The sequence below is a fragment of the Sapajus apella genome, unplaced genomic scaffold (genome assembly GCF_009761245.1).
Source record: "Sapajus apella isolate SASKATOON/1434 unplaced genomic scaffold, GSC_monkey_1.0 scaffold94, whole genome shotgun sequence".
In the NCBI taxonomy this organism is placed as follows: domain Eukaryota; kingdom Metazoa; phylum Chordata; class Mammalia; order Primates; family Cebidae; genus Sapajus; species Sapajus apella.
This window is the reverse complement of record NW_022437034.1, coordinates 2,585,108-2,598,057: the sequence shown is the minus strand read 5'-3', so window position 1 is coordinate 2,598,057 and position 12,950 is coordinate 2,585,108. Positions and strand designations below refer to the sequence as shown.

The 12,950-nt window shown below is 53.3% G+C and overlaps 1 protein-coding gene across 2 annotated transcripts in view; it reads right to left on the bottom strand.

The window, feature by feature from the left end:
* Positions 1-12,950, bottom strand: part of SLC29A3 (solute carrier family 29 member 3) — a 44,110-nt gene that overhangs the window by 16,356 nt on the left and 14,804 nt on the right. The window contains exon 3 of one of the 2 annotated variants that reach the window (XM_032256264.1): positions 2,523-2,605. The exons of the other annotated variant lie outside the window; for it this stretch is intronic. Coding sequence (XP_032112155.1) covers positions 2,523-2,605 — 83 coding nt within the window. The remainder of the gene's footprint in view (positions 1-2,522; positions 2,606-12,950) is intronic. 2 annotated transcript variants of the gene reach the window in all.

The window sequence follows — 12,950 nt, the reverse complement described above, 5'->3', positions numbered from 1 at the left end:
GAATCCCGGCGAGACAGGGCTCTCACTGGAAGGATCTTGGGAGTGGCTCTGGTGGCAGGGACAGGGGTGGGTGCAAAGCGGGGGAACTAGGATGTAGGTGGCTCAGGGGTTCCAAGCACAAATGTGGGGTGGGAAGGTTCCAGTTCAAATCCTGACTCCTCCCTTTCATTCTGTAGCCAAGACTGGGGTGCAGTGGTGTGCCCATAGCTCACTGCAGGCTTGAGCTCCTTGGCTCAAGTGATCCTTCTGCCTCAGTCTACTGAGTGGCTGGGACTGCATGTGTCACCATGCCAGGCTAATTTTTTTTCTTTTTTAAAAAAAAACAGCATCTCGCTAGAGTGTCCAGGGTGGTCTCTAACTGCTGGGCTCAAGCAATCCTCCTGACTTGGCCTCCCAAAGTGCTGAGGTGACAGGTTTGAGCCACTGCATGCCATCCTTAATGGCCATGTTCCCTTGGGCCAGTCATCTCCACGAGCCTGTTTTCCCATCTCAAAGCAGGGTCACAGCAGCTTCCCGCTCTTAGGCTGCCATGAGGGTTAAAGGAGATAATGCATCTGCTGGATATGATGCTCAGAAGTGCTACTGTTATTACACAGCATTCTCTCAGGGCCCAGAGGCTGGACCTTCCCTGCCACTTCTGACCCATGGCCCAGGCGGGCTTTCGGCCTGTGGGACCCCCAGACCACTGAAGAGGTGAGAGGCAGGCTCAGCCACCTGTGGTGCGCCTGTGGTCTCCTGACTTCCATATGGAAAATTGGGCAATGTCACGGCCTCCCTCCTGGGTTGCTGTGCAGCCTAAGGGACATGACAAGGGGTGACCGAGGCATTACACCCTTGCTACAGTTCAGATGGTGATTCTGGAAATGGAAGGGGCTGGGAGCTCTCTCTAGGCTGTCTGGGCTGCACAAATAGCCCCATCCTCAGGGTTGGCCAAGTGAAGAGATGGTGACAGCGAGGGTTCCCCACGTCATCGCTGTCCCCCACCTTCCTTGCCTCCTGCTCCTGCCTGCACTAGCTCTTCACACACCCTCTCTCCTGCGAGGCACTGCCAGGGCTCCTGCTCTGCCCTCCTCCACTCTCCTCCTGGGGTGGGGTCTCTGCAGGCTGCGCCCCCTCTGTTAGGACAATGAATGTGGCCCTAGGAAGGCAGGAGTGAGGCAGGTGAAGGCCAGCTGGCTGGTGAGAGCGGCTGCCATGCTCCTCTTCTTCTCACTCTTCCAGACTGCACTTTGGTTTGAAGAAGCGTGCAAATTATTGACACTCCTTCCATTGGGAGGTGGGTTCTATGTCCCCTTGAAACGAAATAGGCTTTGTAACTGCCCAAATCAGTCAAGTGTGGCAAAAGCGACAGCACAGGACTTCTAAGACCAGGCTGTAAAAATCACGCAGCCTCTCCCTTGCTCTCAGCCACTGCATAAGGCGTTCTATTACCCTGAGGCTGACATGTGAGATTACAAAGAGAGAAGAGACAGAGAGAGAGGATATGAATGGCTCCAGCTCCAGCTGCCATCTGACTGCAACTGCAGGAGAGACAGTACGACAGCTGAGCCTCGACAGTCCCCAGAACATGAGAAGTACTCATGACTGCTACTGCTTTAAGCCACTATGCTTTGGGATCATATTATGTAACAGATAACTGCAATATCCCCATGTATAATATGTTTGGAAAGACTGATCTATTCAAGCTCAGGACGTAGAAGACACTCATGGTGCCCTCTCTCCTCCTGTACCCAGAGCAGACATCACTAATCAATCCTGGCACCCTCCCTGAAGCCAGACCTGCCTTAGAATCTTGTCCAACTAGAGATCTGGCAGTCCCTACAAACTGATTAGAACTGAGCAAAACAGATTTGCCATCAGTAACCTCAGGTTTTAGTAGCCATGCCCCACAGGAGCCCAGGTTTCTGGACCACAGTGTAGCCATCCTTATCACTTAGGGGCAGCTTAGGAGAAACAAAGTGATGAGGGCTGCTGTCCTTGTAAACTCAAACTGAGAATCTGGGCCAGCAAGTCACCCAAGGGGGTCTATGGACATGCCAATTTGCCTAGTTAGCTCCTGAACAACTCCTCCCCAGGCACATCCAGATGGAGCCTCTCCTGGTCCTGATCACTACAATGTTGAACTTCCCCATGAGCCTTCTCGGGAGTAGCTGACACACGAGCTGGTGTTACCAGCTTAGCACTAACAGTTAGGTGACCATTCTGGGCCACAGGACTTGCAGACTGTCAGACAGGATCCCGGAGAAGAGACGGGAGGAAGTCTCCCGCATCCCCATACACTTCCCACCGGCTGCTGTTACGATGTCACAGGGTATGGCTGGAGAGGGAAAGCCCAGCTTCCCAGGGGCATCCCCAGGGACCTGATCTGACTTCTTACTTCATGCACAAATCTGAGCTGCTGTCTCCTTCTTTGGTGACAGCCACTTAAGTAGGCAGAAAAAAAAAACAGCTGCAGTTGAGAGGGGAGTAGAGGAGGCAGGAGGCCCAGGCGGAGGCCGGAGAGAGGGAGGAGAGCCGCCTACCTGTTGACAAGCAGGAAGTTGGCCACCAGGCACAGCATGGAGGGCACGGTGGAGGCGACGGCAAGGTAGCTCTCAAAGTAGTTCTGCAAGCACACAAGTGAGGAAGTGCTGCGGTCACTCAGGGATGGAGGTGAGCAGTCCCACCCGTGCAGAGACAGGGCCCCTCTCCATGGGGCTTCTCCCCACTGTCTTCAAATACCCAGGAGCCATGGGCGAATCCACCTCCAAACAAGGTCTCACCCCATCTCCAGCCTAAGACCACTCACTCAGCCACTCAACAAACAGCTGCCAATGTCAGCTGTACTAAGTGCTAAAGGCATAGGAAGGATAAGACGTCGTCCCTGTCCCCAGTGAGGCACTGGGTGCTGTGCAGCCCACACTTCTGCCCATGGACCCAGGCCATGGGCGTAGAACTCAATGTATGTCTGAAAAAGGAAAGTCTGCCCCATCAGCCTTCTTGGCCCATCACCAAAATGCAAGACTATCCACTTGTTTTTGGTTTTGTTTTTAAAATTTTGGTAGAGATAAGCTCTTCCTATGTTGCCCAGGCTGGTTTCAAACTCCTGAGCTCAAGTGATCCTCTTGCCTTGGCCCCGCGAAGTGCTAGGATTATAGGCAAGAGGCACTGCTCGCTTGGGTTTTGTTGTGACCCAACCACATTCTCATGTTCTTGCTACTAAGTGAGACCTCTTAGAGATACCCCAGGCGCAGTGGCTCACAGCTGTAATTACAGCACTTTGGGAGGCCGAGGTGAGTGGATCACGAGGTCAGGAGTTCAAGACTGGCCAACATGGTGAGACTCTGTCTCTACTAAAAATACAAAAATTAGCCTGGCGTGGTGGCGCATGCCTGTAATCCCAGCTACTCAGGAGGCTGAGGCAGAAGAATCGCTTCAGCCCAGGAGATGGAGGTTGCCATGAGCCAAGACTGCACCATCGCACTCCAGCCTAGTGACAGAGCGAGACTCCATCTCAAAAAAACAAAAATAAAAGAAATACACCAGGCCCTGCTCCCTACAGGGAAACTGTTCTTTCTCACTCTGGATCTGCTCTCTTGATAGAATGGCTACAGAAGGTTAAAGCCATTTGGGGAAGTGGCTCCTAGATTGGACAGAATGAGGAAAAAGGGCATTTTCTGGCAACAGCTCATGGGTGTGATAGAGAACGCATGCAAACACAGACAGATGAACTGCCTGATCATGATGTCCTGGAACTCGTAGCTAAAGCAGCTGTGTGGCAGTTGTATGTGTCTGTGAAAACTCAATGTCCACACATTAGGATGGACTATACTATGTGTGCATTATTTCTTAATATACCTATCTTTAAAAACAAAACAAGGCTGGGCATGGAGGCTCGTACTTGTAATCCCAGCATTTTGGGAGGCCAAGTCAGGAGGATGACTTAAGCCCAGGAGTTTGAGACCACCTTGGAAAATAGTGAGACTCTACAAAAAAATTAAAAAATTAGCCAGGCATGGTGATGTGCACCTCTAAGTGCCAGCTACTCAGAAGGCAGAAGCAGGGGGTTTGCTGGAGCCCAGGAGTTAGAGGCTGCAGTGAGTACACCACTGCACTTCATCCTGGGCAACAGAGCGAGACCCCATCTCTAAAAAAAAAAGATGTAATCATGGGGCCCTTTGAGTCTGAAGCACAAGCCCTCCATAGTTCCCTTTGAAGCCTGCAGAGTGCTCTGTGGTCTTTGAAATCTGTACCTTGAATATAAGGCCGTGGTGGCCTTGCAATTAAAATGATAATCACAGCTAGTGAGGTCCATCAACCATAAGCCTTAGAAATAGCCTTCTGCCTTTCAGCTGCACCTCATTGTTCCTGCCCTGATGGGCTCAGTAGAGCCTGCACTGGCCTGGGGTAGTCAGTCAATTACATCTTGACACAGTGGCTGGGCCTCTGACACTGGGAGGGCACCCGTGGGAACAAAGGAGAGAGGCCCTGAGGAGGAGAGGGCTGCAGGACTGCCCCCAGCCCAAGCGCCTGGTGAGGCCCCATCGTCCAGTGGCTGCTCGATCTGTGTAATGCAGACTCTCTGATTTTGTGTCTTCGAGTAGGCTCAGGTTCCCTGAATGAGAATTATCCAGGTAACTGAATGGGCCTGTTTGCTGATATTTAAGCAGAAAAAGGTATCATTTCATGTTGGAAAGCTTTTTGGTTACTGACCACTGAATAAGACTCCAAGTCTCTTTCTGTTATCTGGGCCCATTTCTCTGCCTTACAAAGAACATGCTAGTGGGGAGAACAGACTTGAGGCCAGGCCATGGTTCCATCCCCACAGATCAGGAGACGGAGATGTACATGGTGACATGAGTTGACTCAGCATATCCCACGAGTTTACTCAGAACATCCCACAGAACTTAAGAAAACAAACCACTTAATTCCTGATACAAACATGTGGTGGTTTTTATTCAACAATTTGCTGTTTTTACCTGTAGGAAAGGTGCTTCTAAAATGAGGTGTGGTGGCAGACTCGAAGGTGGCCTGCAGTCCCTGCCTCCTGGTGCTCACACCTATGCGATGCCCGCCCTGAGTGTGGATGAGACCTGTGTCTGCTTCCAACCAAGAGAGTAGAGTAAACATGATGGTGTTACGTAGGACTGTGGCGCCCACCTTGCTGGACTCTTTTCCTCCCTTGCCAGATTTGGGGAGGCAAGTGGCCATGTTGGGGAATCCTACCTGGCATGGAACTGTGGGCAACCCCAAGTTGCTGAGGGTGGTCTCCAGCCCACACCCCGCAAGAAACTGAAGTTCTCAGGCCTACAACCCCTAGGAGCAGAATTCTGCCAACAACTGGAGTGAGCTTGGAAGTGGTCCTTCTCCAGTGGAGTGTCAGAGGAGACCGCAGCTCTGGCTGACTCTGATTGCAGCCTTGTGCAAATTCAGGCAGGAGACTCAGCTAAGCTGTGCCTGGACTCCCGGCCCACAGAAACCCTGCGGTTCTAAGCGCAGGCTGTTTTAAGCCACTCATCTGTAGTGTTTTGCTAGGCAGAAATCGATTCCTAATTCATGAGGGGTTTTGATAGCTGGGTTCCCACTAATCAGGGTTTTCCTGAATATTTCAGCCTTCCTGTTTTAATTTAAATTCAGTTTCTTGATGAAAACCAGGACAGCTGATCATGCTGCCTTCTTTGACTCCCCAAGAGGCAGGAAGAGCAGTGTGCTCACCCGTGAAGGGCACAGAGGCTGAGCACACCAGTCCTTGCAGCCCTTCCCCACCAAGCCCTTGGCTGAAATTAGGGTTTTTGCAGGTGGCGTGTGCTGATTTCAAGAAACTGGACTTGGTTGATGTTGCTCCAGATGGACTCACCCTGCCTGCCCCACAGGTTACTCGCCTTGGTTCTCTGTTCAGAGCTGTTGACCCCATGGTCATAAAATCACTGCCACTGCCACCAAAGGAGGAGCTGACCCCCACAGAGAGACCCCACGCCCTGCCAGGCTGCACCAGTGGCTGTGAGAGGGGCAGGGGACACTCCCAGCAGGATGGGGGAGTCAAGCCCCATGAGACCCACTTTAACCAATGAGAGGCAGGGGATGGGGCCAGCGGATTGCCCGCTGGCCTCTCCTCTCCCCAGACTGGCTGCTCTGAAAGCGGCGGCTCCACAAGTCTTCTCCAAGGTGCTCTGTGTGCTGCTGCAAAGCTGTGGCTGCTCCAAAATACCATCGCCCCTTGTGTTTGCTCTCTCTGTCCCAGCTCCACTTCCCTTTCCCTCCCTGTTACTTCCCTGGACTCCTGATGCAGTATTCCCACCAGCGCTGCCTTTCTAAGAAACCCCCAGCAGCAAAGGTCTACCTTCCACTCTTGATTATTTACTTTGTAGCCACCCGTCCCTCCTGGGTTCATCTCATTTGCTTCCAAGAGGTGCTGGGGCTGGCTTCTCCTACTTTACTTAAGGAAATGTAAAGACATTTGAATACGGATCCAAACACACTGTGACTAGGAGGGTAACAGGACTGCTCCCAGAGCAAATCCATAATGTCCATCTAACCAATGGGGGTTTTATGCACAGCAGTGTTTGGGGAGAATTCACAGTTTGCCTCCACCAGGGCCTGATTCCTGAGAGCTCCCCCAAAAGTCTGTTTTGATTTGTTCTACCCCCTGCAACCAACTCCACTTGTAGAGATGAGCACATGGGCCCAAAGGCAAGCTCCAGCCATGGAGAAGTGAGGGGATGGGAAGATCATCAGGGAGATGGCAGTGGAGCCACTGTGTATGATGGTGGAGGCTGAGCTTTGCACAACTCCAGGCTGTGACAGGAATGGCGCCACTCCGAATTATGCCACAGCAGCCCTGTTTACACAGCTGATTAAAAGCCTGAAGGCCTGAGGGGTCAATGTGGGTCTCATAGAACTATAGGTGAAAAGTGGGTGTGACTCAGCAGGAAGGCAGGGCTGGAACACAGGTGGATGCAGGGCAAACACATTAGGAGGTGAGGAGGCCTCCCAAGCAGGTTTCTCTGCCCCAGCAGGAGGGCCCTTGGCAGGAGACCCTGAGGCGGGTTAGTAATCCCACGGTGCTCAGCCCTGGCTGGGCAGCCCCTGTCTGTCCAGGTCAGCGTCTCTTCCTGTTTTGACCTGTCCCTTTGTTTGCTAAAGAGGTGTCAAGCCCCTGTATCCCAGCACTGTGCTGGCGGCTGGGTGGACACAACAGAGGAACTGTGGCACTTGTGTGCCCTTGGGAAGGTGGGTACAAGCCTGGAGCTGGGGTGCAACAGATATGAGGTGTCGAAGGGCATAGAAGGAGGGGTTTCTGGGGGGCTTCTACCAGGGCCATCTTGGACGACAGCTGGAAAGATTGTGAGAAGCGTGTCAGACAGATATGGAAGGTAGGGGTGCCAGTGGGGAGAGAAACATTCCCAACAGGACGGAATGGCTGGCACGAAAGCACGAAGGGCTGCTTCCCCACCACTGAGGATGCCAATGCAGCTCATCTATTGAAAGCAACTTCTGAGGCTTCCTCAGTAACCACAGCCCCTCCTGAGCTAAAGCAAACCACACTGTGTCATCCATCCAATCCACAGGAGATGGGAAGGGCTGGCAGAACCTCAGGCAGCCAAGGCACACACCTCCCAGAGTGCTAATGGTAGAGAGGCCCATCATTCACCTCTGATTTCTAAAACCCACGTGGGGGAGGCCCAGCTCTAAGAAACAAAGGGATAGCTGTGCTCCCTGAATGTGAGATCCAATCTCCCTGCGTGCCACTATCTCCCCAGCGTTATCTGCGCCATGCAATTACCTGGAGCTCAGATGGGCAGGCGACTCAACGTCCAGCCTCTACTAGTGGTCACATCAAAGTCGGGGAACCCAGGTGGGGAAGTGGGAGCCCAGCAGAATGCCAGGGAACTCTGACATGCAAGCAACACAACTTCCACAGGACCTGCACAGACCCCAGCCCATGTGCTTCTACCATTGCCAGTGAGGGCGGGGCAGGGCTGGAATCACTCCCATTTTACAGACAAGCAGCCTGAGGCTCACAGAGATGGAGGAATTTCCCAGAGGTACACAGAGGTCTACACCTGGGAGTGCTGGTGGCAGCATCTTTCGCTGCAGAGCAGGGCAGGGACCAGGTGGGGACATATTTATCATCCCCCTACAAATGTATAAGCTGCTCTAGCTGAGCTGCCTGTCTCATGGCCAAACAAGCCCAAACACTATCACTGGGGTCACAGTGCATTGCCAGGAAGCCTCAGAGGCCGGGCCTGGCAGCCATGTGCCTTCCCAGCAGCAAGCAGGGATCTGAGACATGTCCCTCTCAGGGTGGGCAGTGTCTTTCTTCTATCTGGCTCTAAGGTGCAGGTGACCTGCCCAAGCCAGCAAATGACAGGGTTTGATTTTTTTTTTTTTTGAGACAGAGTCTCCCTCTGTCTCCCAGGCTGGAGTACAGTAGTATAATCCTAGCTCACTGCAACCTCCATCTCCCGGGTTCAAGTGATTCTCCTGCCTCAGCCTCCTGAGTAGCTGTGATTACAGGCGTGCACCTCCATGCCCAGCTAATTTTACATTTTTAGTGGGGATGGGGTTTCGTTATGTTGGCCAGGCTGGTTTCAAACTCCTGACCTTAGGTGACCCACCTGTCTAGGCTTCCCAAAGTGCTCGAATTACAGGTGTGAGCCACGGCACCTGGCCAGGGTTTGATTTCTTTCTCCTCTTCCTGCAGTGGTGGAGAAGAGTGAAGGAATGCACTCTGTAGTGCATTTAGCTAATCTTTTCTCTCAAACCCCACTGGCCATTCCCTTCAGCATTTCCACAGGCCTATGGGTCTTAGTAGTGTTAGAAAGAAAAAAAAAAAGATTAAGAGAAAAGCCCCCATCTCTGTCAGCCACCTGAAACCGATGGACATGGTTGGCAGCTAAGCAGAGACCATGTTAAAGAGTGTGTGGGGGTGGGCAGCACAGGGCAGGCTTCCAAGCTCTCGCCTTACTGTGCATCCCCTGAAAAGAGTCCCATGGTGGGCATGGGGGCTCCTCACCTGGACTGTGGACAGGCCCTGGCCCAGGAGTGCCAGGCACCAGGGTCCCCCCATATGGTGGGTGAATATGAATGAGCCACTGCTGGCCTGGGCTGGGGGGCACTTGAGTCACTTGCCATGGTGAGAAGAAAACTCATTATCATTCGCTACACTCTGGCCTAGTTTGCAAACACCAGGAAAGGGGAGAGACACTCTTCGAACACAATTTAAAAGCCCAGCAGAGCCAGCTGGCCAGATGTGAGGCCCATTTTATGATGGGGCACATTTCCTCTCCTCCGCCACACTGAGAGGCTTCGTGCTAAGCGTCTCTTCTGGAAGAATTTAATTCTGGGCTCAGCGTCCAGGTAAAGAGGTTTCTTCGGGCAGGGAGGCCCTGAAATGAGCCCGTTTATCTCTGGCAGACCCTGGTTAAGCTCTCTCTCCCCTGAACACCATTTGGGCACTTTGAAATAAGTGCCGCAAATTAGTTACGAATTGCGGCAGACTCGCTGCCTGTGCCACTGAGCAGCTTCTGCGAAGCAACTTTGTGCAGCCCCCACCTCCAGAAAGCAGTAGCAGGGGCAGCTGGGCTCCTGCCGGGCGAGGAAAAGCGATTCAAGCCTGGGGGTGGCAGCTCAAGGCAGCAGAGCGTTACCTGGATCACAGGGGCATGAAATTAGCAGCAGCAAGCAGGCTGGAGCCAAGAATAGTCTGCCATTGCAAACTTGCCGCTTTCAGATAGCTGAGTTCTGCGGCCTGGGATGTGGCAGAGGCGGCCCCCTGACCCTGGGCATCAGCCCAGATCATTCCTGAGCAAACGGAGGTGAGCAGAGGGCAGATGTCCCCATCAGAGGTGGGGCTGGAGTCTTTTCTGTGAGTTCCATGGCCCTGTGTTTGGAGCACTGGCCCAGAGAAGTTAATGGGTGTGTGGCCAAGGGCAGGGACCAGCTGGGAGGGCTGGCTGGGCAGGGAAGGGGAGCAATGCCTGCTCCAGGGCCCAGGCAAGAGCCCAGATACAGCCAGGCTGAATGTGGCAGCCGGAGGCCCAAGGGCAGGACGAATCTGGGGTCAGAATCAGACAGGTGAGCTCTGGAAAATGCTGGCCAGACAGATGAAGCCACTGTGGCCACCCTAAGGGGTCCCCATCTGACCCTTGCATGCAGCCCTTTCTCCCTTGGCCTCCCAGGCCAGCTCCAGGCCTGGGCTCATTGTCAGTCTTGCTCTCTGAGCACCCAGCGGCTCTCCCCAGCCTCCAATCCTTCCTTACACCTCCTTGGGAATCCCTGACAGAAGATAAGCAAAGCTCCCGTCTTCTGGAATGAGCTTCCCCCCTTCCTCCCAGCAGTGTGTGCAGGGCTTTCTGGAGCACACCTCCTCTCTGCTCTGAAAAAAGGGCTCTTCCTCCAGCCTAAGCTGACTTCTCCGAGACTCACGCCATGAGCCACACCTTTCTTGCCTGCATTTGCTCTCTCCCCCTCATTGCTGCTTGATCCATCTCTGCTGGCCAAGAGGCTCTCTCAGGTCTCCCTTTGGCTAAAAATCAAAAAACTACTTTGACTTTGCTGCCTTCAGCCACCAGGCCCTGCCTCTTGTTCACTCCACCGTCCCTGAAAATGTAGTCCATGCCCCACTGCCAATGTGGTGTCCCTCAGGTGCGCTGGAAAAACATTTCCTCTAAGGGTCTTCAGTGTCCTCCTCACAGCCCATCCGTAACCAAGGCCTGGTCTCATTCCTCACACACTGGACATTGCATGCTACCCTGTCTAGAGGGGGCTGAATTCATGCCCCCAAAATTCATGTCTACCCAGAACCTCACAATGTGACTTATCTGGAACTAGGGTGTTTGCAGATGCGCTTGGTTAAAAGGAGATCCTACTGGCGGAGGAATGAACCCTCGATCCATGGGATGTGGGAGAAAGGGGAGCGACACACAGGCACTTGGGCAGAGGCTGCGTGAAGACGGAGCCACAGGCTGGAGTGATGCTGCCACGAGCCGAAAAATGCCACAGAAGCCACAAGGAAAGGTGGTTCCCTAGAGCCTTGCTCTTCAGCTCCCCAGTTTGTGGTACTTGGTGAAGGCAGCCACAAGAAGCGAATGCAATGTCCGTCCAGGACTCCCCTCCTCCAAACCCACAGGGCCACGTCCACCATACTTCCTCATCGCCTCAGTCCACCTGTGGCTCCCTCCACCACCCCGAGGTGCCCCCTGCGCACCATCCTTCATTTCCTGCCCTCCTGTTGCTAAGGGTGGGGAGTGGTGGTGGGAGCAGCTCACCTCCCCTGGCTTCATGACCCTACCCATACATCAGTCTCTTCCTCTACAACAACCGCCTGGGTGTCCTGCTGAGCTCAAACCCCACGCTCCTCAAATCAAAGGCCTTCAAGAGAAGACTCCCCAAGCAGCCCCTCCAAAGGCCCCAATGGTCATCCCTCCTTTTCTCAGCCCCTCTTCAAAGCTTCCTTGGTTTCTCCTTCACCCTCACCCCAGTCAATCACATCTGCTGGCCCCATCTCCCCATCACCTGACTATGACTCACGTGTCTACCCAGTCTCCCTTCAGGTTCTAGCCTCTCTCCCAGGCATCCCCTCCCTGCCTCTGCTCAAGCTCCACCCTGGGCCTGGCCCCCTCAGCCTCCATGCCTTATAAGCCTCTCTGTGATTGCCCTGCCCCCTTCTCCTTGCAGCCTCGCCCCTGGGCCCCTCCTGCACCTTGTTGCACTGACCCCTCGCTTGGCCCCTTTTCAGGAAGCCTTGGGGGCTCCACTTGGAGAAATGATGGGGCATGTAGAGGCGAGGGAGACTGAGGGCCAATTCAGGGGTGGTCTCAGGCAGCTGCCTAAAGAGGCGTTTTGTTTTAGAAGGTACTGGGAGCTCTGGGGGCTTCTCAATGCCAAATAGTTTGGGGGGCAGTGCTCGGCGTAGAGGGAATCACCTGGCAGGGATGGGTGGAGTGAGCAGATGGGAAGAAGCAGGTGGCAGTGGTTACTTTATCCATTCATCTATTCACTCACTAAAGGTGAAAGGCAGTTGACCTTCTAGAGCTCATTCACTCATTCAACAAACACTGGCCAAGCACCTTGTATGTGCCCAATGTGTGCTAGGGGCTGGGGATGCCAGTGTTCTAGTGAGGGAGGCAAAAAAAAAAAAAAGTCAACAGCAAGTGGGGGGAAAAAAGGACTGCAAATTAGGATAATTACAATAAAACTGAAAAAACAAGTAACTGGCTAACCTAGAGCCTGGGCAGTAGGAACAGCATACGATTGGCCCTGAGTCAGGAATGAGCTTGGTGTGTTCAAGCCTCCACAGGGGTGAGCTGGAGTATGGATGGGGATGGGGGAAGGGGGCTGAGGCTGGGGCCCAGGCAGGCCCGGGTGTGCAGGCTGTGCTACAGGTGCATTGCGGGACCACGGCGCACAATCCGGTGATGACGGGTCTTCCTCCCATCCCTCTCTCCCCTCCACAAACACTCAGAGATGAATTCATCCTTCTGCAAATATTTACTGAGCTCACTAGATATTCTAGACCTGGGAGATTCAGCTTAAGTTCCTGCGTTTATGGAACTGCCCATCTAGTCAAGGAGATGGCCAGCAAATGCATAAACAAATAGATAATAGACCAGGCAGTGGTCAGTGATATGAAGACAAATTCAGCAGGGTAGGTACCTCTACAATAGATCACAGACCTGGCAAAGAGCCCTAAGGGAGTGTTCCTAGTCTAGAGCTGGGCAGTGGGCTGCCCCTGAGCCAAATCTGCCCTCCGCCATTGTGTGGATACTGGAACATGGTTGGCCTTCGGTCAGCCCATTTGTTTACATATTGCAAAGGGTGGCTTTCCCTGTGCAAGAGGGGAGCTGAGTAGCAGAGATTGTGGGGCCCACAAAGCCTAAAATACGTACCATCTGGCCCTTTGCAGGAAAAGTTTGCGGATCCCAATGTATGCAGTCTCATATCTTCATTTCTCAAAGGAGGACATGGTC